Source organism: Paroedura picta, chromosome 7 (assembly GCF_049243985.1).
Source record: "Paroedura picta isolate Pp20150507F chromosome 7, Ppicta_v3.0, whole genome shotgun sequence".
NCBI classification, from domain to species: domain Eukaryota; kingdom Metazoa; phylum Chordata; class Lepidosauria; order Squamata; family Gekkonidae; genus Paroedura; species Paroedura picta.
Window position 1 is genome coordinate 18,334,389 of NC_135375.1, and position 27,631 is coordinate 18,362,019.

Consider the following 27,631-nt stretch of genomic DNA (forward strand, 5'->3'; position numbering starts at 1 on the left):
TTGCTTCAATATTTTAATTCTCCAATTGGACGCATCATAGCTGGGGAAGATTCACATTATGTAGAAACCAAATATAGCTAATGGATTTTCGTTCTCCCACCTGCTCAAGTAGATCCCAAAAGAAACAGCCCAACCCCAAAGCAGTCCTTTCAGCAGAAAAAAAAATACACTGAAAATTCTCCTTATATTACAGAAGTGGGCTTCTCTTTGGTGCTGGGGGGCTGACGGCCACGGGTGAAAAGCTCAAAACCACCCCTTAAAGAAGAAAACACTTTATTTAACAGCACTAATTTTTAGTATCTGTTTTATTCCAAGGCACCTGTAACGAATACTTGCTGGTGTGAACTTTTGAGTGAGCTGCGGCACACCGCCAATGTGTAGTCCCAGTGGACCTGAAAAGATGCTGCCATTTGGTTGCTCTAACTTGTGACTTTGTTTTTCAGACAAGGGGCTAGTTTGGGGCAGCTGCTTCTGCAAGCAGAGCTGTAAACAGAGACTTGACAGCACTGAGAAAATTTATCATGTACAATCCAGCACGTAATGCAACGGATACCATCTAGATCAGGGGCAATCAAACTGCGGCCCTCCAGATGTCCATGGACTACAATTCCCATGAGCCCCTGCCAACGAACGCTGGCAGGGGCTCATGGGGAATTGTAGTACATGGACATCTGGAGGGCAGCAGTTTGATTGCCCCTGATCTAGAAGAAGAGACACACAATTCCAGTAGAGAAGCAGATGAGCGTTGCAAAGACCTGTCCTTCAAATGGTCCGGGGCAAGAACACTCACAAAGTATGGAATACTGAACGTGGTCAGGCCGCAAGTCAGCTTTAGAGATCTTCCAAATGGTTAGTTTCTCAGCTAAGATTTGGCTTTTCTGTCTAGGAACTAAAGTAAGTAGCCACCTCTAGTCAGTTAAAATTTTGTGAGCATTTAACTACAGGCCTTGAAGACAGAAATGGAAAAACCAGGTTGGAGATGCCAAACCAAAAGGAGATTCGTTTCATGTTCGGAGTTGGGGAATCGGCTTCATTTCCCCTCCCCCTTGCCACAAAATACATGATAGTATAACCACAAGTGGAGATACATGTCCTATACATGAATAGGAAGTACCCAAAAGCATTCAGTCAGAGCTGGAGGGTACAGGATGGTACAGTGTGTGGGAATGCTGTTAAGGTATCACACATAATGCTCCTGGCCCAACACATGCCCTGTTTGGAGGGCAGCTCTGCTGTTCGGAAGGGCTCGTTGCCACATCTGGATGGCTTGCAATAACGCTCAGTGACTTAGTACCACCACTAGATTGTATGCTATCAAGCGGGGATGAATTTTAGAAGTCATGCACATTAAGATCTCTTCCCTGAAGAGAGATTAAAGAACACTTTTACAAAAGTCTACTCAGTGTACAAAGTAGTATATCAAAACATGCTCAGAAAGGGGCACAACGCTTCTCCCGAATCCCGTTCTCCCCTGCTGCCTCCACGTAAGAAAAAAAAACTCCCTCAAGTGTTGGTCCATAAAATCGTGTTGTTGTTGTTGTTCCAGAGATGTCTTCCTTCAATGCCTTCGATGGTAATTCGTTTTAAGGTCAGGTTTGCCGTTTTACAACTCTCTTCTCGGAAAAACAGAAGGGGGATGCAATTTGGCAGCCTTCCCCTCCCTCCCGCCCACCCCCCAAAAGATATTCTGCACCAAGATCTCCCATAGTCCAAACTGATTAAAAAAAAAAACCAAAGACCTTTCTTGTCTTGGTTCTCCAACCTGGGGAATGTCTGGACAGCACGTTAAAGAACATAATCCAGCTCCTAAACAAGGGCAGAACCCGCCTCGGCTTCCTTCCAGCCAGTCAATGTCACAATGTTTTAAATCCGGGATTCGGCGTCCTCGGCCAGGAACTCAATAATTTACAATATTGAAGCATCTCTGAACGCTAAACATTTCCGTCATCCGCAAACGCATCGGCTGCTCTGTCAGTGGGACTGGCCATCAGAAGAACTTCTTCGCTGCTGCTTCTTGCTGACTCCTAAAACCACACAAGCGAGAGAGAGAGAAACCCGTCAAGTCAGCCGGGAAGGAGGAAGTCAAGTCTTGCCTGTCTGAAGGCAGCGGGGCACTTTTCAGGTCGAGGGCAAACACGGACCACGGGTGTCACCCGCAAACTGCGATGTCCAAATAGTGCTGGCTCCAACATTAGGGCCTACTAGTTGGACGTTGCTTAGGCCAGCCTCTCTAAACTATTTGACCATTCAGAAACCCCGGAAACATCGTTCCTGCTTCGAGAAACCCCGGAAGTGGCGTGATGGTGTAGAATACAATTGGGAAGCATAGCTGAGGTCCATGCTGATGACCTAGGTCAGGGGTAGTCAACCTGTGGTCCTCCAGATGTTCATGGACTGCAAGCAGAGCTGTCTGTAGTCATCAGCTGGTTCAGAGACCAAGGAGGCTGTTAGTCCCCCCCAACCCCCCCCCCCCCCAGTGACTGGGATCCTCCTCAGAAGGGACCCTCCACAAGCTGAGCTGGTCGGCTCTTCCAAAGCACAGGATTCTGGATGGCTCCTTCCGAGCCACGCTCAAGCAGCGACTTACCTGTACATGATGTAGCCAATGAACAGCACCGTCTGGACTGCAACAAATATGAAGAAGTGCGTTGTCGATAAACACGATGGAAACGGAGGCAGCTCTGGACATTTGGGCTTTTCGTTTGACGGCTAGAAAGCAAGAGGGATCACTCGGCAAGTGGGTAGATTCAGTGCCTACGTCAGCTGTAATTTGACAAGCCCTCAAACCAACCCCCCCCCGCCCCCCGCACTCAAAATACTGCTTCAGTGTTAAATAGCTCTGGCCTTCCTCACCAGGGTTGTCCTGGGCATTTTCTGAATTAGACCTTGAAATGCCTTGAGCCAGATTTGGCCCAGGAGAGCTCGCGGGGGCCTGGAAGTCATTTGAGATGCCGCAAATCTGTGTTCATTCTTCCCACCCATACACCAAAGACCAGCGAGATCAGGTGCAGCAGACAGGGACCGTGATGCTGAGCACGCTCACTGAAACGCATAATGCTCCTCAAAGAGACTCATTTTCAGGTCAGCGTTCTCAGGGACATGGCCCAGACAGACCGTGAAAAAAATGCCCGTTTGCCATTGACCCAAAACAATGGCCAAATGACAAAGAACAGCTCTGCCAGGTCAGGAAAACTGTGCTCTTCAATGTGCAACTGTTATTAGCCGAGCTTGGAGTCATGTTTTCACATCCAGCTTGGTTTAGTAGTTAAGAGTGACGGCCTCTAATCTGGAGAACCAAGTTGGATTCCCCGCTCTCCTCTGTGTGCAACCAGCTGGGTGACCTTGAGCTGGTCACAGTTCTCATAGAGCTCTCTCAGCCTCACCTACCTCAGTGGGCTGCCCTGATCTCACCAGATCTCAGAAGCTAAGCGGGTTTAGCCCTGGTTAATACTGGGATGGGAGACCTCCAAGGAAGTCTGGGGTCACTATGTAGAGGTAGGCAATGGCAAACCATCTCTGAGTTGAAAGCCCTCTGGGACTGGCGCAGGTTAGCTGCAACCAGATGACCCTTTCTACCGTGACGAGTGGGACTGATGACCCCAGCGCAACCACGTTGGCGTTCGGTGGCAGCATGCAGATCCTCATGACCAAACTGTGCCACGTTCACAAATATCCCAGTACCATGTTTCTCTGGACTAGATGCTCAATGTCCCTCTTCACTACGTGGAGGTGCTCCTTGATGTCGTTGAAGTGCTGGGTGGTTTCGTAGATGGCGCCGGCAGAGCCGTGATTCTGAACGCCACTGACCAGCCTCAGGGTCTCTCCCATGGAGCTTCTGGAATGGACAAAACAACCTTTTTAGTCACTTCCAACTCAGGCCTCTTTAAGGTAAGAGAAGAAGCTTCTTGCTCCAATTCCGAGATTGAAATCGTTCCTTTTCAGCACTCCCTTCTTTGGCCAGGCAGAAGGCCAAATGGATCAGAGAAAGAGGGACAAAGCAAAACCCAGGACATCAACCCCCTCCAGGCCATTTGGGAGTGGGTGGGTCGATATAGCTGTAGCTGAAACAAAATCAGAGTCTAGTGGCACCTTTAAGATGTGAGCTTCAAGGCGTGAGCTTTCGAGTGCAAGCGCTATTCTGAGCTTTCGAGTACAAGCACTTGAAAGCTCACACCCTGAATAAATCTTTGTTGGTCTTAAAGGTGCCACTGGACTCTGATTTTGTTTTGTTGTGCTGCTTCAGACCAACACGGCTACCCACTTGAATATAGCCATATATGGTCATATCACTGGATAAATGTTTAGCAAACTTAAATATTAATTTTTTTATACTCCCACCCACTTGGGAAACCCTTCCAGGGCCGTCAAGAAACCGCAGGGTTTCACAAAACCCTGGTTGAGAAAACCTGCTCTATCGAAATCCTGCCGCCATTCATTTATAGCTCTTCATCCCTAAACTGCAACAGACGGGGGAGACCAACTGAGAAACAGAAGGGGAGAATCCGGGGCCAGAGCCAAAAAGGTCCAAGCTCTGCTGAGGCCAATCTGATTTCCTTGGGGCTGGGACTCCAGAGCAGGTTTGGTATAGTGGTTAACGAGTGTGGACTTCTAATCTGGCATGCCAGGTTCGATTCTGCACTCCCCCATGTGCAGCCAAGCTGGGTGACCTTGGGCTCGCCACGGCATTGATAAAACTGTTCTGACTGAGCAGTAGTATCAGGGCTCTCTCAGTTCTAACAGGGTTTCTGTTGTGGGGAGAGGAAAGCGAAAGCAACTGTAAGCCGCTTTGAGCCTCCTTCGGATAGAGAAAAGCGGCATATAAGAAGCAAATCTTCTTAATGCTCTCAGGGAGGCGTAGCGGTAAGGGTGGTTTTCATAGATATAAAGGTTGCAAGACCGTTCAGGGCAGCCTTTTTCAGCCCTTTGACTGCAGTAACCCCTGAAATATTCTTCAGGCTTCAAGTAACCCTAGAAGTGATGCCAGCTGGCCACGCCTCCCTGCCACACCCTGGAGAACATGGCTGCATTGAAGGGTGGACTCTGTGGCATTGGACACAGCCTTCTCCGGCTTGAATATCTGAATCCCTTTGTTTGCAACAGCCTCCCCTCCAGCCGTTTTCTGCCAGTGGGGCTCTGTGAAGAAATTCGGAGGCTGGGGGGGGGGGGGGTAAGGAGGCAAAAATGGCTATTTGGTCCAGACCTTTACACCTCTATTAGCTTCCACTGTTTAACTTCAGCAAAGTTACGGAATCAAGTGCCTTCTAAGCATCCACCGAAACATCGTTATCTTCTGGTCACTGTAAAAGGCCACTCACATTATTGATGCTTATTAAGGACGGATAAGCGCGGCTTTAAGGACTTTCTAAATTGTAATCAGTTGGGTGAATTTATCTTCTGGCTCCCCCGCCCGCCCCAGTTCTTGAAACTTCCAATCACCAAGCGCTTCAAATTATTTTGCTGCCTTTAAAAACTGCACACACCGTATGCAACATGTACGATCCAAATGCAGACAAGACTAGCCATGTGTAAAATAAAGGGGGGGAGGTAGGGGAGGAGTTTTCGGACAAGTCGCAGCTTGGTTTCTGACACGGTTTTGACCCTAAGTCTGCCAAAGCTTTCAATCATATCATAATTCCCGAGGAAGCAAAATTCTATTTCAAAAGAGGCCAACATGTAAGAAATGCCCTCATGGAAGAAATCAAGAAGAAGCTTTAGGGATCAGCAAAGATTTAGGGATGAAGGCCACGATTACCTTTTGCAAGACAAATTCATTTCCCGCAATGCATCGACGCAAAACGTGGCATTATCTTGGCATTTCGACTCATACAGAAAACAGACTAAAGCCACGGAAAGTGCAGAGGCTGAAACGGCGATTAGATGTCTAAACTGAGCCGATAAGGTGGCCGGGATGCTCCTTAATCAATATGTTTCTGTACATTTTCCCTATTATGATGCTTCTTTCCAGCTGCAAAGAGGATTAATGCCTACCGCTGGATATCGTTATATGAATGGTAATCCCATCTCAAGGTTAACAGAATCATCAAAATCTGCGTCTTGAACCAGATTTCCATTTACTTGAAACTGCAACTGGGTATTCATTAGAACTGCATCCCAAGCCATTCTGGACCTCTTACAGGGGAAACAAGTTGGATGGAGTTGATGATGTGTTTATGTGCTAGGTGCTCTCAAGCTGATTCCAACTAATGGCGACCCTATGAATTAATCGCCTCCAAAACATCCAATCTGACTCAAGATGGGTCTTCCTCTTTTATCGCCATCTTCAACTCTTCGTAGCATTATTGTCTTTTTCAGTGAGTTTGGTCTCACAGTAACGTGACAAAAAGTATGAAAGCCTCAGGTTAGTCATTTTAGCTTACGGGGAGAGTTCAGGCTTGATTTGATCTAAAGGTAAAGGTATCCCCTGTGCAAGCACCGAGTCATGTCTGACCCTTGGGGTGACGCCCTCTAGCGTTTTCATGGCAGACTCAGTACAGGGTGGTTTGCCAGTGCCTTCCCCAGTCATTACCATTTGCCCCCCAGCAAGCAAGCTGGGTACTCTTTTTAACGACTTCGGAAGGATGGAAGGCTGAGTCAACCTTGAGCCAGCTGCTGGGATCGAACTCCCAGCCTCATGGTCAGAGCGTCAGACAGCATGTCAGCTGCCTTACCACCCTGCACCACAAGAGGCTACAACCCCCTTATCTGTCCTTTTGGTGGGCCACGTGATGGGATGTGTGGAATCCGCATTCAATCCCTGATGAGCTATACAAGTCAATGAGTGAGTGCAGGCTAAAACTTGCCTGGTCTCAGCTGTTTCAGTCTTCTTACACATATAAACAGACGTTTACTGCCTGAAGCATGTAAGGAAAGAGAAAAGAGGGGGGAAAGTCTAGCAAATTTAATTGATGAACAAATTAGTTAGGAGAAAACCTTTGAAAGATGGAAACTGAAGGCAAAGAGAAACACATTTTCAGCCTGCACCAAACACCACCGCCCAAAAAGGTGGCTGGAGAGGGGAAGCATAGTGATTTCTTCTATCATCTTCATAGGCCAAACATCTTTTCTAATCAAGTGCTTAGGAACCGCACAAATCTGGACATGGAAATTACAAGGACAATAAGTATTTTTCCTCGAGGGCGACCAAGACGGCAGAAGGATGATCATTTTGGGTTTGTTTTTTTTCATCCCCTGCAAGACAATCTCTAATCTCCAGCTGAAAATATTAAGATGATGTTACGTAGAGGCCTTTGAAATAAATAGTCACTAAAAAGGGCCGGCTTCTGATGTTAACAAGGAAATCTAATTTACTTGTCAAGTATAAAGATTGGACAAGAATATTAAAGTGAAAGATGGCTCTGAAAAACAAGGGCAACAATTCTAATCTTTATTCTGTAAAAGCTGACCTACTTATATAACCCTGAAAGAGCTGACCTTGGGCTATTAAAGTGGAGAGGCACCCTATTTCAAAATTTCTTGCAAGGTATTTCAAGAGCTCAAAACAGTGAAAAGGGGGAGGGGAGTGGCTTGGTTGATTGTCTTTTACTCTCAGCCATTCCAATACAAATTATTTTCCATATCCTGCAGGATCCACCAATGCAGCCATGACAGGAGCTTACACAAGGGAAGCAATTTATAGCCCAACAATTTACATGAGGTGTGTGGTTCTGTGCCTACTCAAACGGTTCCATAGCTGATGAAAAGCTTTTTGGGATGGTCCATAAGAACGCAATTGTAGATGTTATTTATTTAAATTTATATGCCACCACTCCCGGGATTACTGGCTCGTGGCTGTTTCCAACATCCATACAAATGCAGTAAAATATAATTTGAATCAATTGAAAACGTTATAAAATACATTGTAAAAACCCATTAACAAACAGCAGCAAGCCAAGTACTTCTATAGTTCAGATGATCTAGTTTATTGTGGGGGTATCGCAGTTTTACAGGGGCAGCCCTGAGATGTTCCTGTCCCTGCCTGGCCTCAACCATAAACCTGGTGGAAGAGCTTTGTCTTGCAGGCCCTGGGGAACTGAGACAACTTCGTCAGGGCCCTGAGATCCTCCAGGAACATATTCCACCAGGTGCAGGCCAGGACCGAAAAAGTGCTAGATAAGACTAGAGGTACATCTAGCACAGCATCTTATTTAGGATCGGTCATAAGAACATAACAGTAGATGTGCTAAATCACTCTAGCGGTTCATCTATTTCAGCATATTATTTAGGATGTTCAGCCTGGAGAAAAGGAGGTTGAGAGGGGACATGATAGCCCTCTTTAAGTATTTGAAAGGTTGTCACTTGGAGGAGGGCAGGATGCTGTTCCCACTGGCTGCAGAGGAGAGGCCACGCAGTAATGGGTTTAAACTTCAAGTACAACGATATAGGCTAGATATCAGGAAAAAGTTTTTCACAGTCAGAGTAGTTCAGCAGCGGAATAGGCTGCCTAAGAAGGTGGTGAGCTCCCCCTCACTGGCAAGCAAAGGTTGGATACACACTTTTCTTGGATGCTTTAGGACAGGGGTCCTCAACCCCCGGTCTGCGGCCCGGCACTGGGCCGCAAGGACATGGTGCCGGGCCGCAGCGAGAGGGGGGGGAAGAGGCAGGCACAGAAGCCGGCACGCCAGCGATGCAAACGCGCATACGCGGAGCTGCCGCGCATGCATGTTTGCACCCCCTGCTGGCGAAAACACGCATGCGCGCCAGCTCTGCGCACACGCGTTAGCGCCACCTAGTGGCAAAAACGTGCATGCACGGTAACTGCGCGTGCGCGTTTATGTGCAGCTGCAGCGGCCGGGCCGCCGGCTCTCTCCCACCCTCGGAGGCGGTCCCCAACTACAAGAAGGTTGGGGACCGCTGCTTTAGGATCCTTTGGGCTGATCCTGCGTAGAGCAGGGGGTTGGACTAGATGGCCTGTATGGCCCCTTCCAACTCTATGATCCTATGATTCTAGGATAGCCCATAAAAATTTAAGAGCAGATGTGCTAGATCACAGTGGTGGTCCATCTAGCTCAGCATCTGGTTCCTAACAGGGGAGGGCCTGGTGCCACAAGGTTGCCCGTAACCAGGACAATGGGCAGACAATACTCCCTTCTCCTGCTGCCTGCTTCCCAGCATTTGACAATCAGAGGCATTTTACCTCTGGACTTGCAAGTTCCACGTCAGCTATGAGCCAACGGCCAGGGATATCCATCCTCCAAAAGCTTGTTAATCACGCCCTTTCTAAAACCACATGCAACTCACGCTGACGGGCAATCCAAAAATAGTCTCTTGGCGTTTCCCGGCTCACAGTTAGTGTTTCGTCAGGCAACATGGTGCCCCTGCCAGAACTGAAATGGGCCGGGACAGCTTCCATCTGCTCACCTGATTTCACCAACTTGCCGGAGAACCTCCTCTTGAGTTTTCACAACTGTATCAAGTCCTTGGACAGAGACCTTGCAAGGGGAGGGAGAAAGAGGAAGAAGTCACACAGAGGGTGCTGGGGAGGCCAAGAACAACAAAATACGGAACTGCGGCCTCTGCGACAGAGTCACGAACGGAGAACCTTAAAGCTACCTGCCCTTGCTGGCCCGGGACGCCAGCTCCTCTTTTTGAAATCTCCTCAGACAAAGTAGAGACGTATCTCCTCTGCTCATCCAGAATCATGTCCAGCTGCCTGTTGAGCTGCTTTATTTCAAGGTGAATTCGGTTTTGGCCTTCAAAGATTTGTCTCAGTTCACGGTCGCTCACTGACTCAAAGAAATCATCCACTAGAAAAACGGAATAAAAAGAGAAAAGATAGTCTAGTTGCTTTGAACTCGAAGTATTTAACGACTCAATTCTCTAGCACATGCGCCAGGTGTTCCACAATATAATGCAGGGGTAGTCAAACTGCGGCCCTCCAGATGTCCATGGACTACAATTCCCAGGAGCCCCTGCCAGCGAATGCCAGCATTCGCTGGCAGGGGCTCCTGGGAATTGTAGTCCATGGACATCTGGAGGGCCGCAGTTTGACTACCCCTGATATAATGCAACAGGAAATAAGCAGACAATGCATCAGGGATAAAATACCCACAGCTGTGTGTGCACTGCCTGTGAGCATGGAACTAAAGAATGACACACTGCTTGAAGAACACATCGCTGCTCCCCCCCCCTCCCAATATATCTACTTCCAGTATTGTCTAAATACTGTTTCTGGAAGTTGTGGGTCTTTGGGAACAATGCAAGAGCATGAGCAACTGCAACGAGAAGGGCAATGCTTTTACCTTCAGTTTTTTTGCATTATGATGCCTGCTCCAATCTACTGCAATAGTATTTTATGCATGCAGGCAGACTGAACATTGCTGTTTAGTACTTGAGTGCAGCTGTGCAGAACACCAGAGCAGCTGAGCCCCTGCTTGTTACATAAAACAGTCAAAAGAAGAGTCTTGGAAAACTAGCTTTACCGTTAGCTTTGGAACACAAGAGCAAGCTAAGTGGCAATGAAGTTATGCCACAGGTTGGGCAAGCACACGTTAAATGTGGTGTCAGCATGGCACAAAACCAACAGTTGACTTAACATCTCCCTGCAAGAGAATCTGGGCTACCCTTCAGATTCCACATGGCTTCAAGTGCGCCAGCTCTGGCGCCTTCCTGGTCCCTGGTGTAGCCGTGTCAGTCTGCCTGTAAGCAATAGAAAAGAGCAAGAATCCAGGAGCATCTTAAAAACTCACAGGATCTGTGGCAAGAGGATAAGCTTTTGCAAGTCACTGCTCACTTCTTCAGATATAACTGGAGTTTGTCTGTCCTATATATCTCAAATTACTCCACTTGCCAGCATAGAAGGCCGATGGACTCCCATTCCAGCTGTATCTGAACCTGTGACTCATGAAAACACATCCCTTTGCCATGAGAGTTGTTAGGGCTGCTGGACTCCTGTTCCTTTCTACTGGCGGTTCCTTGGATAGACAGTACAGCAGTATTCAGACACATCAACCAAATATGGGCACTGCTGATAAGAATGAGGCTTGAGAGTCTCTCAAGCCCTTCACATTCCTCCCCTCCCTGCACGTGTCAGATATAAGAGATCTGGCATGCAACAAACTTTGGTTTGTGCTCTAAAAACCGGACTGCAAACCGTGGCTTAACCTTTATTTGCAGGCAAGGAAACAAGCCACGATTAGTCGTTCCCTCTGACATTGCAATAAGCCATGGTATGCCGGGAGCCATGAAGTCTTCAATATCCAAACTCTGTGGGGAAGGAGGAGCGTAAGGCAGAGGACTTCCGGGGTCATTCTGAAAACAGCAAGGCTCACCAGAACCATTAGTGAAGATGCACTGTTACGTTCAGACCGTGTAACGACTCATGTGCTTCAAAGGACAGGCAGGTCCACCAACTGAACCATGCCTCTTCTGCCCTGTCTCTCTGCTGCCTACCTATCTCTCCTTCCACATTGGGGTGCTCCTTCTGGAACTCCTCCTTCTTTTTGTCGAGCTCTTGCTGGAAATGCTCAAACTCCTCTTGATACTTTTCTTTGTCCTTCTCGGGGATTTCTGTGTCAGGGGGAGGCTGCAAAAGCAAGTTTTAAGAGGAAAATTGATCAGGAGGGCACCGTCAGGTGTTTCCGCTGAGGATTCTAGGCATGAGGACTACACCCCCCCACCCCAAAACCTAACTGCAAGAAAAGTTTCTTCCTTTAACTATATTATGCAATAATTAGTCTCCAGTCCATTGTTATGGTCCTCACATGTCAACATACAAACATGGATTAGCCACCACTCCATTAAGAACCAAAAGACCCTGAAGGAAGGGGGAAAGGCCAACTTCTACCACCATTCAACCGTAGTGACTATATAAATAACCACCCCTTTAAGATGACCACACTATGAAGGTGCCCACAATTTTGCCTGGGGAGACTTTGCCATCTAAGCTGAACTTTTCCAGCTGCTCTTCCCCTCCGCATGCCTGCTGGTTCTTTTAAAAGACCCCTTCCCTGCTGGTCCCTTTTGCCTAGGCAGACTTTTTTAGGGAATAGTTAATGTCTACGGCAGGGATGCCCTGTGTTCTTGGAGCTTGGGGGGCAACAGCAAGGCAGATGTCTGGAGTTTTGGCCCTCCTGATGGCAACTGGGGTTTGGCCACTGTGCAACAGAGTGTTAGACTGGACGGGTCAGTGGCCTGACCCAATGGGGTTTTCTCTTATGTTAAGAGCAGAGGTCCATCAATGGCCACTTAGCCACAAAGTGTAGAGGAAACACTCTGCTCGGGGCAGTGCTGCTCTGTATTCTTGGTGTTTGGGGGGGAGGGGGAACTGTGGGAGGATTTCTGAAGTTCCGGTCCAGCTGGTGGATCTCCTGTTGGCCCCTGGGCTGGGCTGTTTTGATATGTTCTTGTCCTGCTCCCTTCAGCTTCCCAATGTTGTTTACTGGTCTGAATATTTTGTGCTGATTGCATCCTCCTCCTTGTGCTTCTATTTGTGCTTTATTGCAGGTCTTTTGAATTCAACACACAATAAAGCCCATTAAACAGAAATAAAAGTGTTTGTTCCAGGATCTGGTCTCTTAAATAAATATTCCACCAGGGCCTGCAAAAAGGATCCCTTCCACTAGACATTCAGCCAAGACAAGTGAGTAAAGCCGCTAACCACCAACCAGAAGCCCCGTAATCTGTGCTGATAGAAACCCGGACGACAGTGCAGACAGACCAAACTGTTGCTTGTTATTGAGCATGGTTGTTATATCACACTGTTCACTGCTGTTGTTGCATTGTTTAATACAAGTTTCACTGTTAAATAAGTTTTATATTGAACGTTGATTGCACTGTACTGCATATGAGAGTTATAATGTAAACTGCCCTGAGCCGAAAGGGAGGTCAGTATATAACAAATACACAAAAAAACATATCCGCCACCTCCAACTGGTTACGGATCCCTGGCCCTAAAGAGGCACGTCGGGCCTCAACAAGGGCCAGGGCCTTTTCAGTCCTGGCCCCCACCTGGTGGAATGAGCTCCCCGAAGAGATCAGGGACCTGCCGGAACTTCCACAATTCTGCAGGGCCTGCAAAAGGGCGCTCTTCCACCAGGCATTTGGTGGGGCTGACTGAGCAATAACACCTACAGGTGCCCCCCAGACTGAGGGAACGAACCGACTGAGGGATTGTCAAGTTATTGTTGAAGTGCCGTTCTAATTGTTCCAGTTGATATTTTGTTGTTATTGTTATATTGTTATATTGATTTTTGATATTGATTTTGATAGTGTTCTATGTGAATGTTCAAAAATGTTTTATGTAAACCGCCCAGAGCCATAGGGAAGGGCGATATAAAAATATAAATATAAATAAATAAAATAAAATATTACATGTTCATATCACCTTTCTTTCACACACCGGAGAATGCAGGAGCAGCTTTCTTAAGTAATGCAAATAGAGAAAAGACTTCCCCCTGGGATCACCCACAAGCAAGGTATTTCACTGCCAAATTGGGACGCCAGTCCTTAGGTGGGGCCTGGGGATCCCCTGGAATTAGAGCTCATCTCCAGAGGTGTCAGAGATCAGTCCCCCTGGAGAAAATTGATGCTTTGGAGGGTGGACTCCATAGCATTATCCTCCACTAAGGTCCCGCCCTGCCCCAAACCCCGCCCACTCTCAGCTCCACCCCAAACGTTCCAGGTATTTCCCAACCCAGAGCTGGCAACCCTACTTCCCAAGGATGCTTACCGCTACTTTGCCAGGCTCTGTCAACTGGAAAGTCAGGAAAGACAAGACATCGTGGTCATCTGGGGAAAAATGAATTCCCAAACACATCAAGTTACCAATGGGAAGCATCTGGGCAGCACAGAATGATGGTCAACATGTCACTCAGGGCTCTCAGACTGGGTTAAAGCATTAACCATTTACTGTCTTGTCACAGATGCATCTGAAGTGACACGGTACTTTCCCAAGCAAACACTGCTAGTTTGTAAAGTCTTTCAACTGCCTGACTTCCAATGCTCTGGCCTGCCCAAAGGTCTCATTTCTTAGGGGAGGGAGAAGCGTGGGGCCAAACACTGCGTGTTAATGCCAGGGTTTCCCCCATCACAACTGAATTCAGCAAGTGCTAAAGCAATACTTGCCTCCAATATCTGGAGGCTAACTGAGTTTGCAGATTTTTCTTTAGTTGACATGAGCCTAGTTTGCGTAAAAGGGAGGGGGGGAGGAGAAACCCTGAAAAACAGCCAACAGACAAACACAAGAGGTACAACTTAAATAGTAAGAACTCACCTGCAAGACCCCCGGTAGCTGCAGAGATCCCAAAGTATCCCTGAGATGGTAGCACCATATCTTCAACCTTGGCACAAAATTCATAGTCTTCTTTGTCCGGAGTAAAACCATTGTTTATCAACACCTAAAAAGAGAGATGTTAATATATGAAATAGCCTTATACTTGGTCAGGGCTATTGGCTCACCAAGCCTCATATTTAGCTTCCTTTAAAGAGACACCGGGGTAGTCAAACTGCGGTCCTCCAGATTGACTACCAGGGGTAGTCAAACTGCAGCATTTTCTGGCAGGGGCTCATGGGAATTGTAGTCCATGGACATCTGGAGGGCCACAGTTTGACTACCCCTGAGCTAGATCATAAAAATCACATAAACACAGAAGCCCTCTCCTCATATTCAAGAAATGCTACACATTAAAATCCCATGGAACTAGGTCAAGTTTCTTCGCAAACTGTCATGAAGTTGTCATTTAGCACATAACAGGGGCGACATCTAAGTTCCAACTCCACATCTTAAAATTAACGATCAGTGGTTTGACGACATTGAATGAAGGCATGGAATGCTATGACTGTTCCCCAAGATCTCTTTATCACCCTGGCTCAGCAGCCCCTTTCCTTGCTCCCTTACTAGCCAGTTTGGTGTAGTGGTTAGGAGTGCGGACTTCAAATCTGGCATGCCGGGTTCGATTCTGCACTCCCCCACATGCAGTCAGCTGGGTGAACTTGGGCTCACTGTAGTGCTGATAAAGCTGTTCTGACCTAGCAGTGATATTGGGGCTCTCTTAGCCTCACCCGCCTCACAGGGTGTCTGTTGTGGGGAGAGGAAAGGGAAGGCGACTGTAAGCCACTTTGAGCCTCCTTCGGGTAGAGAAAAGCGGCATATAAGAACCAACTCTTCTTCTTCTTCCCCCAAGCTTGAATGGTGATCCGTTCTTGATCCTCCTTACGACTCTCTTAATCTTCCTTCCCAGTCAACTGTCAGTTCTTAACTGCCACTCTTAACTGCAGAATTCTGTTTGGATCCCCTGCCACTCAAAGTTCTCAGATCGGGTTAAAGCATTAGCCATCTACTGTCTCAAATGGGTAGCTGAGTTGGTCTGAAGTAGCACAATAAAATCAGAGCCCAGTAGCATCTTTAAGACCAACAAATCTTTGTTGGTCTTAAAGGTGCTACTGGACTCGGATTTCATTTACTGCCTGTCACAGATGCATCTGGAGTTACATGCTACTTTCCCAACCAAACACTGCTAACCAAATACTCAACCCCTGGGCTTCTCAGCCTAGTTGTTATGTTTTGTGTATGTGACTGGGATGGGCTACGTTAACAGACCACCACAATTGAGTCCATAAACTGAAAGCATATTAGATAAAAGGGACTAGCCTCATCTGGTATCCGCACATGCCTTATCTCTCCTTTCACAACCGTCAGAATTGAGGGAATCAGGGAGTCTGTACAGTCCGAGAGACTCTAACGTTAAATATCCACATGCAGAAGTGTCCACGAATTCTGAATGCTTACTTGCAAGGTCTTTTGGTAGAATATGATCTTTGCTCGGACAGGGTAAGGCTTGTTACGAAAGTCCCTCTGACACGATGCCAGCGCTTGTGTGGAGCCATCACTGAAAAAAAAGAGAGAACAAACACCAGATTGAAAAGGTTTAGAGGAAATCTGTAAACGAACCAAATTACACATGGAATTTATTCAGAAACCGAAAGACTTGGGAACAACTTCAATTGAATTTCATCAACACTAAATGATAAGTTTAAGAAGAGAGAAATACACCAGAGGAAAAACTCTCTGGATCAGAATCCTAATTAGGTTTTCAAACCTTGGCAAGGAGAGAATCCATGCATATGCCACATTAAAAACCAATGGTTTTTAAAATGTGCTCCAAAGAACCCTATGAGTGTATCAGGGGTTCTTCTGTGAGAAGACAGCAGCTAGAACGATGAGGCACAACCTTTCCTGAAAGATGGCTTGTCAACAATTGCCAGGGTTCTCTGGGAAATCTTATCCTGCCACTCTGCCAAGGGGGTTCAAAATGGCACAAGTGGGTTCCCCGTTCTGCATTTCATCTTCAAAACCATCCTAAGGAGTGAATTAGTTTCTTTCAGCTGTAATCTGACACTCTGATTACTAACACCATACTGACTACCCAGTGAGCAGGTGGTTAGAGATTTGAGCAGGGAAGCACACAAGACAACAGCAAAGCCCAAAAGGCTAGGCCCATACCACCTACGACCCAGGTGCACTGCTTCTAGATTTCTCACAACCTGCTTCCTTCCTTTTCCCCTCACCCCCAAGCTCCACCCTTCCATGATGGACGCTGAAGCGCTCATGACAGATGAACGGAGGCCAGAAAGGGTTCTCTGAAGCGAGACAACCAGAAAGTCAAAGCTAGGTCAGAAGGAAGGCAGATAAGGAACATGTTCCAGAGAGTAAACACGCAGTCCAATTGTAAGGAAAGAGTCCTTGTGCTTCATTGCACCGGAACTAATGCACTCAGCTTGGGGGGGGAGGGGAAGCGGCAAAGAGGCCAGCAATGTTTTACTTTTTGGACTATCTGAACTGTTTCCCGCATACAAAACTGCTGAAGCCAAGTTTTCAGCGAGAAGCCTTTGGCCGTGCAGTGAAGCCAACTGGAGGAAGCCTTTCCAGTGAAGGGTTCCCTTCTTCTGACAATTGGAGGAGCACAAAATGAGTGGGAGAAAGGGGCTGGCTTCCTGGGGAGAGCTTCAGGGATGGCCCATGAGCTCTGAGCAGCTCTTGGCCTCCTCCCATCCAGCGGGTGGTGCTTTCCACGTCCACGCTTAACATTATTTTGGTCACTGATCCTTGCATTGGGTACACCTCTGGATCAGGATCTGCTCTTCTGGCTAGAGAAGGTGGGAAGGAGTAGGGAAAAGGAAGAGAAAAGATTGTGGAAGAAAAACTCTGTGCCACTATGCTAAGGGGTGGACTGGAAAACATGAGGCAAAGAGGGAGGGGAATTAAGACTTGGGTAATCCCTGGAGATTCCTCTGGTGATTCATGGGTGAGGACAGAAAGGAAGATGACAGTCTGTGCATTTATACTGTGCTAGTAAGTTAAGGTGCAAATTTAGATATGTGAGGGAGAAGGATAAGGCCCTCTGCAGTGCAAGGCAAAATACCCAGAAGGGGATTTAAACTGCCCTAGGCTTTGAGGACAGGAAGGCCTGGAGGATCATTGTCCATGGGGTCGCGATGGGTCAGACACGACTTTGCACCTAACAACAAGGCTTTGATCACTGGGGGCTAAAAATTGGATGATGGATTGATATGCTGTGCTTGGGTTGGACAAAACCAGGACTTTGACTGCATTTTCCCACTTTCACTGCCTCCAAGGCAGTTTATACAGCTCTTTCTTCCTCCGTTTTATCCGAACAATCCTGGGATGTACAGGTTAAGGGACAAGAGTATGTTATTGTTTGTGTTGGTGACTCCGGCAGTGGCAGCATAAAAATCGAAGGAATAAATAAATAGCAGTTTCAGGGCTGCGTGGGGATTTGAACCCTGATCCCAGTCGTAAGCCAACACCCTACACGTGCTTTTAAAGGATTGCATGGGAGTTGGGAGGAACGAGGAACTGTGCGGAGCCAATGCTATTTTCATGCCTAATTTTTAAACTTCTCTGTTGGCTCTGTTTAAATTAACTATATTACAACTCAAAGGTCCTGGGATTATGTGGGTGGAAGATCCAATCCAATGGAAGGATTCTTCGAACCATTTCCACCTAGCGTAGAAATCCTTCCAGCTAGTTTCTGCAACCAATGGAGAGAACCAACCGTTCAACATACCAGCCGATACTTACTTCTGATGGTCATAATGCAGCTTGCCGTTGTTGCCTAGGATAACTATTGCCGGATTGTTTTTCTGCAAGAAGACATAAATACAGGTAAGAACACAATCAGAATTAGCCCTTATATTAAAACCTGAGCTACATAAACTTGAGTTTGGGAGAGGTGGTAGTTCAGTGCTTCAGCACCCAACCTGGATAGCCCTGGCCAATCCAATCCCATCAGGTCTTGGAAGCCTAGCAGGATCGGCCCTGGCAGCCGTGTGGAAGGGAAACCTCCAAGGAGTACCAGGGTCATGTGGCAAACCACTTCCAAATGTCTCTTGCCTGGCTAACTTCGTAGGAACTATTGGTTATGTTACACACATGTCATCATATATGATAAATAAAATAAATACCCCTATATACTCACACATAAGCCGACCTGCATATAAGCCGAGGCACCTAATTTTACCACAAAATCTGGGCAGACTTATTGACTCGCATATAAGCCGGGGGTGGGAAAAGCTCCATCATCACAGGCTTTCCCATCCAGCATTGCCATTCCTTTTGCCATTGAAGGCAAAAGGAAAAAAAATGATCAGAGTCAAACCGTTGATGTCCTACAAGCTGCCAGAGCAAGCTCAGCTTGCAGTACACATTTGCAAAAGGCAATGCAATGATTGGCTGGAGCAGGTTTTTATTTCAATTACCGTATGTACCCGCTTATAAGCCGAGGAAGGCTTTTTTCAGTGCAAATAAGGGTGCTGAAAAACTAGGCTTATACACGAGTATATAGGATAAGTAAGTGGTTCAGCATGCAGAAGCTCACAGGGTCAAGTTCCAGCATCTTCAGGCAGTAGGTAACATGAAAGACCTCTGCCTGAAATCCTGGAGAGTCACTGCCAGTCTGAGTAAACAATACTGTGTTTGATGTATCAATAGTACAAAGTGCAAGTTACTGTTCCTACACCTATCAAGATGGTATCACAAGGGAAACACTTCAACAGCACTAGAGAATTTTGAAAAGAACTAACAAACTGGCGTCTCTAAAGTCCTGCAGCAATCACAGTCCAATAACTCATGAACACTTACTGTGACTTTACAGGCCTTATCAGATAATACCAACACTGACCCGAAGCATGCCTCTTACTTAGCTGGTAAGCAGATTACAATGAAAGGCATTGTGAAGAAATACGACGTGAACAGACTAAAGCTTAAACGCAGTTAGAGAAATCAAAGCCAAGGACTTAGTCAACACCACTATCTAGGAACTGGACGGGGGTGGCGGGAGGAGAGAGAAATCCTGCAAAACTGTGGTGCCTTGAACCACCCTGGGCATATCGAGGGGGCCTCTAAGCACATGCAGGTCAAGAGGTTACTACTCCAAGCTTAAGGCCCTCAGCTTTCCTAAAAGTTTCTAAGCTGTGTGAAAACAAAGAGGGCCGCACATTTCGTGACCTACCCAAGGAAAATAAACAACGTGATTTTTAAGGATATGGATCATGATTAAGAACACAAGAGCCACCAGGGTTATGCTTGAGTCCGGGCCAGACATCGGGCATATAGATCGGGTCCTCCCCTGCCCTTGGGGCATCTGGATCCCTATGGGGGCCACCATGGCCCCAGCTGTCCATCAGATTGATACTGCCAGGAATGGGTGAGTGAGGAATATGCCTGCCACCTTTGTCAAATTTTAAATTGTGGTTAGTATTGTATTTATCAGCGAAATGGTAATCTTGCCATCTCGTGTTTTTCTTTTTTATTCTGTTGAGAACTGCCATGAGCCGGCCATAGAACCATAGAGTGGGAAGGAGCCATACAGGCCATCTAGTGCAACCCCCTGCTCAATGCAGGATCAGCCCTAAGCATCCTAAAGCGGTCGGTCTGGGAGCTGGCGGTATAGAAATTTGATAATAAATAAATGAATGTCGGATGAGGGAAAAGGGTCATCCAGCCCAGCACTGTTTCACACAATGGTCAAAATCCAGGTGCCATTGGGAGGTCCTGGCATTGACTGTTAAAGCCCTATATGCTTTGTGACCAACATACTTTAAGGATATCTTTTCTCCATATATGAAACCAACGACTCATTCCAGACACCTAAACAGACCCTGCTTCAGTTGCCTCCACCATCTGTGGTGCCACCATCAGGGTGACAGCCAGAGAAAGGGCCTTCTTGACATCAAAGCTTTGGAACTCCTTCTCTAGACAGACTCATCTGTCTCCCTTTATCGGTGTGTTCCAACAGCAGGTGAAGGTATTTTTTGTTTGTTTGGCACAGCCCCAAGAATGGTCATTGGCCATCCTTCCTGGTCCGGGTGGTGTTTGTATGTTTTCACCGAATTATTTTTAATTGTTCAAATGCTTTAATGGTTTTTACGCCTGCCGCCCTGGGGACCATGTTTAGGTGTGCAAAGCAGCATACAAATATTTTAAATGAAATAAACCGTATAAAAATGTACCACTTCCCCCGCAATCTGTTATATTGTAACACGGAAGCAGCTACAGAATTAGCGCAAGTTACCTGCACATCTTGCAACCCTTGTACAGGCAGTGCCAAGTGGGAAATTCTCAACAGCATCCTCTTTAATGTGCAAAGCCATCCTCCCATAACATCAGTTGAGCTGGAAGCCAGTTGCACACTCTTAAAGGTAAAGGTATCCCCTGTGCAAGCACCGGGTCATGTCTGACCCTTGGGGTGATGCCCTCTAGCGTTTTCATGGCAGACTCAATACGGGGTGGTTTGCCAGTGCCTTCCCCAGTCATTACCGTTTACCCCCCAGCAAACTGGGTAGTCATTTTACCAACCTCGGAAGGATGGAAGGCTGAGTCAATCTTGAGCCAGCTGCTGGGATTGAACTCCCAGCTTCATGGTCAGAGCTTTAGACAGCATGTCACTGCCTTACCACTCTGCACCACAAGAGGCTCTTGCACACTCTTACGTGCATATAATCCATTGGATTTCACAGATAGCAATTATGCACAGACTAAGCGTGTACATTAACCACTGAATCTTAGTCCATGACAACACTTTTCTCTCTGGGTATTGGGAAAAAGTGCACTTTCCAAAGTACAGGCTAATCTTTGAGCTGAAATATGGGAGATCACTGTCAGGACTTCCATTTACTGACATTACAAAGGAAACCATTTCTTAAATATTTTCCGAATTCCACCACCCTAAAACGTAGGATGCTCTTTAAGAATCTGTGCACCTCTTGCGATGAGAGTTTCTGAACTGAGGCAGATGCTGTTGGGATGCTGTGGGTGTTGTGAACACATGAAGCTCTCGTCTACTGAATAAGACCACTGGTCCAATAAAGTCTGTATTGTTTATCCAAGCTGGCAGCAATTCCAGAGGGCCTTGGACCGAGAGGTCTTCCACATCACCTATCACCTACTACCTAATATTTTTAACGGGAAATGCTGTGGATTTAATAAAGGACCTTCCGCATGCCAAACAGATGCTCTAACAATGAGCTGTGGCTACTCACGTAGTAAAGAAATATCCTAGCCTATTTCAACATTCACTTGAGAGGAGACTGATGGTGCGAGTTGCAGACGATTAAGTTCAGTTAAATAAGTTTACACAGAACTGTAATCTAAAACCTTGACCACAATGGAACTTCTGAGAAAATGTTTACAGGAACTTGCTATAAAACATGCTTGTTTTGACTTGTGCATTCCCCCATCAGATGCTCGTTTTACAAGAATTCTGACGAAGCAGAGCAATCCCCTCTTCCAAACATTTTCCCTAGTAGAAGCATTCAGTAAGGCTCTCCACTGACCTTTGCATCGTTGTCGAAGGAGTCAAAGAAGATACCAACGCCATTCCAGTTATCAGCTGCTCCAAAAACAGGACCGTCCAAACCTTGCCCTTCAGTAAACCAGATTGCCTGTTCAGAGAAATTCAAATCTCAGTTTTAAGGTACTCCATTTCATACAACGGAATTGTTTGCAAAAGCAACCGTTCAACATACCAGTCCGTCGGCTCCTATTCGCCCCCTGCCAGTCACTCGGAAGGTCACTTCAATCTCCCAGTGTTCAAATATAGATTTGCTTTTTGTCCATACCGATCCCCTTTGGCTCTTCAATGATGGAGTTATCCTTATCTGATCTGCACTGGGTATAGCATCTAAAAAGGAACATCAGTAAAATGATTATTTTAGAAGTTTACGGTTTCTGTACGAATCATGCATGCTATGACATGCACCCCCCCTCCAGCCAAGTGGCTCCTTTTTCTGTTTCTCTGTCTGTCTGTCCAATGCTTAAAATGTATCTAGATATATTCTTACCCAGCTTAGGATGCCAGTACCCTTGCATTGACATATGTTTGATTATGGCACACACCCATATGATATTAATCCATAATGCATAAAATGTTTTATTTCAATTTTATGAAAAAATGGTCAAGTCAGACTGTCAGGGAGGTTTCCTTTGAAACTTGGCAAGCGATCTGAAGCACATTATGCACACAAAGGCGCTGCATTAAAAGGCAATGTAATTAATAAAGCCTGCGATGGGACAGCAGAGAGGGTATTACAAATTAGTCCATTGACAGTGATAATCCTGGCTGAATACATTTACCATCTGAGATACAGAACATGAAAAACCAAATAAAGTTCTATTCAACTGGATAGCAGGGTTGGTCTCAAGTAGCACAACAAAATTTGAGTCCAATGGCACCTTTAAGCCCATTGCAAATTGGTACAATTAAATCAGGATTCAACAAATCCCTGGTGCCTGGTTGCCATGACAGCTTGCATTTTATTGGGGCACCTAAAGTTTTCAGCAATGTAGTCATTCTTTGTGATCCTCAGTAAAGCTTATTTATCATTTCACATTTTAAAATAATGCATGCCACAAAATACATATGCATGTTTGTGTCCCTGCTTCTTTATATGTTCAGTGGTGCAGCATTCAGTGGTGCAGCATGAATTTCTTAAGCATTTGCTTTCTATGCTGGTTCCAATGTTCAATTAAGTGGAGCTTTTAGGGGTAACAATGGAATTATAAGAAATTGGGGAGAAGTTAGGTTTAAAGTTAGAAGTCGGCATTTTGTTGTGGTGAGTACATCTAAAGTAACCTGTATTTAGTTAATGGGGGAGAACTGTGGCTCAGCGGTAGAACATCTGCTTGGCAGGCCAAAGGTCTCAGGTTCAATCCCCAGAATATCTAGTCAAAGGGATTGCCTTGGACCTTGGAGAGCCACTGTCAGTCTGAGTAGACAATACTGATTTTGATGGACCTAAAGTCTGATTCAGTATAAGGTAGCTCGATACGTCCATGTATTTATATTCTACAACAGCAATAAGGAGAAAATATGGGCATTGCAATACAAACCCCTGAGGGGTAAAGTTAATCTGGCTCCTGAAATTTTGGGCTGGCTCCTAAAGCAAAAGATTAAGGGTTAAGGGTTGAATTAAGTACAATTAGAGTACAGCATAACACAACCCAGGACTCTACTACTGAGGGCTCACCACCCTCAAGCAAGAATGTATAGGACCACCATTCAAAGACAGATTTTTTTCCTTAGGAGTCTATGCACATGGACGCCATGTTCAGCAAACACACAGGCCTATGCCACATCTAATGCAAGCAGAAACATGTAGTAAATTAGAATGTGCAGTTTCTAAACTAAGCCATTCCTGGCAGCTAATATTAAAGCTTCACATGGTACATGAGAACAGCAGTCATGTAACCAACTGTGAGTCATGGCAGGGGTTTCATAGCTCTTTCACTACAGTAAATTTTGATATTAAGCATCTTTCTCCTTTACTCTTAACCCTCATTTTGTTCTCCACCTGCAAAGTCAGTACTTGGCAATACATTTTTTATACTGAGCAGCTAGCATTTTCTGAATCACCATGTTCCTTCTATTTTAAATTGCAGGGTTTTTCTTCTATTTTTCTCCCCGCCTGGTTTTCAACCCTACTGTGTTAAAAAAATCTGAGCTTTTTCCCAGTCCTCATTTAACTTAATATTAGATGCCATTTGCTTTAAGACTCAAAGCAAAGGTTTAACCAGTGACAGAATGGTCAACATAGCACTATAAAGGTTGCATGCAGCTGTTTGGGCAACTTAAACAAAAAAAATCAAAGTCCATAGCAGCACAATACAGGTAGCCAGCAATTATTTGAAAACCTTTTGGCAGGATTTTAAGCAAAGGGAGAGGGCGGACAGTTGGAGGAAGAGGCTGCACAAGATGGAAAGGACTATAAGCCAGCCTCTTAATTGTCTGAGCAGTGACACATCATCATAAAGATGGGAACAGTTTCACTAAACTTCAATGTCATTAGATTAAGAATGCAAGCAGCTCCATTAGGACTACATAGGAATTTGGCATAGAAAATGTCAGTATGTAACGTTGAAAAAATTACATCTGGTTCTTCAGTAGAAGAAGAAGAAGAATTGGTTCTTATATGCCGCTTTTCTCTGCCCGAAGGAGGCTCAAAGCGGCTTACAGTTGCCTTCCCTTTCCTCTCTCCACAACAGACACCCTGTGAGGTGGGTGAGGCTGAGAGAGCCCTGATATCACTTCTCGGTCAGAACAGTTTTATCAGTGCCGTGGCGAGCCCAAGGTCACCCAGCTGGTTGCATGTGGGGGAGCGCAGAATCGAACCTGGCATGCCAGATTAGAAGTCTGCACTCCTAACCACTACACCAAACTGGCTCAGTAGAATGTTCAAGAAAAACTTTAGGCTTCAAGTTAACATAGTTGCATGTAACTCCTACAGCTGTCCTTTACTGTACTGTGATACTAGCTAAAGATAATCAAGGAGTCTTTTTAAATCACTCAATCTGCCTTACAATTGGCTCAGAACTTTGATATGACAAAAAAAAATCACCCCTTTTGTCTATGCAAGTTGATATGGAATGACAACCATCGTCCTCTACCACAGTTGCACTCACCCACATGCATTAAATTCCTCAGGGGCCATAATACCCAGTGAAAAAGGATGAGAAAATCCTGAAGACTTTACATTTCTTGCTAAGTGTATGACAGAATGGTCAAGCAACGTGGGCGGGCTTCCCTGAACAAGCAAGAGGTAACAGAGATCAGCTTGTTTGTCAGAAGGCATTTGAAAAATAAACCTGTTATTGGGACACCATTGCAGCTTAGCTAGGCTCCATATGGTGTACTTTACTTCTTGGTAACACAAGATGCCACTAATCACCTATCTTGGGGAAGGAACACAATACTGACAAACAGCAGTAAACAAGCTCTGTATCAGATTTCTATCAGCAGGCAACATAATCAAAGACACAGCCTCCTATAGGACTCTGGAAACATGTTAAAGCACATGCACTGCTTAAGTTAAACCATTAGAGAGAACACAAATGTTGCTTGGTCGTTTCAAAATAACAGCTGATAACTTCATTCATTTACAATTATTTATGCATTAGAAGATTGTTATACTGCTTCTCCCCACAAATGGGCTTCGGGCAATCCAGAACAATAAAATACAATAATAAAGAAAGAGTTTAAAGACCAATTTAAAACCAGTCCTACCTCTCTTCCACACCTGAACATTCTCCACTAGCTAACCCAGAGAATGATATAGAATGGGATAGGGCATCTGCTTCCAGCCCACCAAGGTCTCAGCTACATGCCTGGTGGAGGACTGCTGTATCGTAGGCCCTGAGGGACTTCATAAGTTCTGTCAGGACCCCCAGCTCAACTGGTTACTCATTCCACCAGGTTGGGTCCAGGGCCAAAAAGGTCCTGGCTCTGGTCAAGATAAGACGGACATCTTCAGGGTCAGGGGTTACAAACCAATGGGTGTTGGCAGAGCACAATGCTCTCCAGGGAACATATTGGGGTAGACGGTCCCTCAGATACACAGAGCCCAGACAACAGGGTAGTCAAACTGTGGTCCTCCAGATGTCCATGGACTACAATTCCCATGAGCTCCCACCAGCAAATGCTGGCAGAAGCTCATGGGAACTGTAGTCCATGGACATCTGGAGGGTCGCAGTTTGACTACCTGGGCCTTTAAGGTCAATACCAAGACCTTGAACATGATCCAGAACTCCACTGGCACCTGTTGGGAGGGCAGGTCAAATATGTGACCTCCATGGTGTCCCCATTGGGACCTGCACAGCTGCATTCAGTAGCAGCTGCAATTTCAGGATCATGTTGTTATCAATGCTTTGTTTTGCATAACAAAGGCTAAGGCAGAGAAAGGCACATTTACATCAGTCCGCTGCACTGGCATTTTTGCACTCTGAGGTATATCAAGGTTTAGAAACATTATCTGCATTTATATGGAGCAATGAGTGAGGATGTCATGTTCTAGTACAATGAAAAATAAGTTAAGGTGCACCCTCATGTATAATTGACAGAATGTTGTAAATACCATCTGTATAAGGGGGCAGTTTGGGACTACGCATCAAGTTCTAAACTATTTGGCTGTCCTCAAATTCATTTTTGAAGCAGCTGCTGAGTCACCTCTTTAGGCCACCTCACACAATGGTGGCACGATACAAAACATTATCAACAGATTGAGTAATGGCACAATGGGCCTGCATTCATAAGACCATTGCCCCCAAAGATAAAAAGGCATACCTACAAAGTGGCTAGCTGGGATAAGACTCTCTAAGGCAGGGGTAGTCAACCTGTGGTCCTCCAGATGTCCATGGACTACAATTCCCATGAGCCCCTGCCAGAAAATGCTGGTAGGGGCTCATGGGAATTGTAGTCCATGGATATCTGGAGGACCACAGATTGACTACCCCTGCTCTAAGGTATGACAGGACTAAGACCTGAACCTCCAGGCTTTCTATCCCCATTCTACACACCAGAGGACAACACAAAGGCATCTGTGCCTATGAGAACAGGCCCTAAGCCACTTCTGTGAACAGTCACTTTATCTCCCCCATATCAGCCGACTACAGGTTTACATAGCCTACATTTTGTAATAGGGCTATCATCCGCGTTCTAATTGTCCACCAGCGCGGTTTTCAATTACAAGATTAAATCAGTGGGTACTTAACGGAGTAGCAGTACAAAGACCTCAACACAGAGGAAGGGGGATTCCTAGACATCTACCTGCTTGATGGGCCACTTATACAGAAGTCCCTTAATAGAAAACGAAGTCAGGGAACGGCCCCAGTGCCAGATAGTCCTGCTTCTTTATCCCTCCACCCCTCCTCCTACCTCCTACCAGGTTGCCATAGCTGGCTTCTGACAGTGGGTAAACAGAAGACTCCTTTGCAAACACTCCGCCGTCACCTAAAGCCCAGCCCCCAATGCCAGGGGACGCTCGCACTCTGCACATGCTCGCAGGGACCCTCGCCACCGCCTCGTGTACTCCTGACCCGAACTCCTTCCCCGCCCCGCTCTGCCTCCGGGTACTTACTGCCCGTGTGCAGCCAGAAAGGCACCGAGCCGTCCGCCTGCACCAAATGCGGCCCCTTGAAGCTGTATTTGTACTCGAACCGCCGGTGAGGCGAGGGAGGCCCGTTTTCCGCCTGGCCGGTGGCGTCTGCGGCGTGGAGGAAGCGGCTGCCCAGGCAGAGCAGCACCACCAGGCTCCCTTTCGGCACCCAGACCGCCGCCATCTTGGACTCTGCTGCATGCAACCCGGCTCAGCCAACAGGGCGCTACCCGATTGGCCGAGGCGACGG

General features: G+C 46.3%; 1 protein-coding gene across 1 annotated transcript; it reads right to left on the bottom strand.

Annotated features, from left to right (window-relative positions):
• LMAN1 (lectin, mannose binding 1) lies at positions 1-27,631 on the bottom strand. Its single transcript, XM_077346906.1, has 13 exons — positions 27,364-27,631; positions 21,982-22,136; positions 21,790-21,897; positions 18,038-18,099; positions 15,725-15,824; positions 14,210-14,333; positions 13,667-13,725; positions 11,389-11,521; positions 9,550-9,743; positions 9,358-9,428; positions 3,682-3,835; positions 2,588-2,709; positions 1-2,024 (listed from the first exon to the last, which is right to left on the bottom strand). The coding sequence occupies exons 1-13, from the start codon at positions 27,563-27,565 to the stop codon at positions 1,988-1,990; spliced, it is 1,521 nt and encodes a 506-aa protein (XP_077203021.1). The 5' UTR covers positions 27,566-27,631; the 3' UTR covers positions 1-1,987.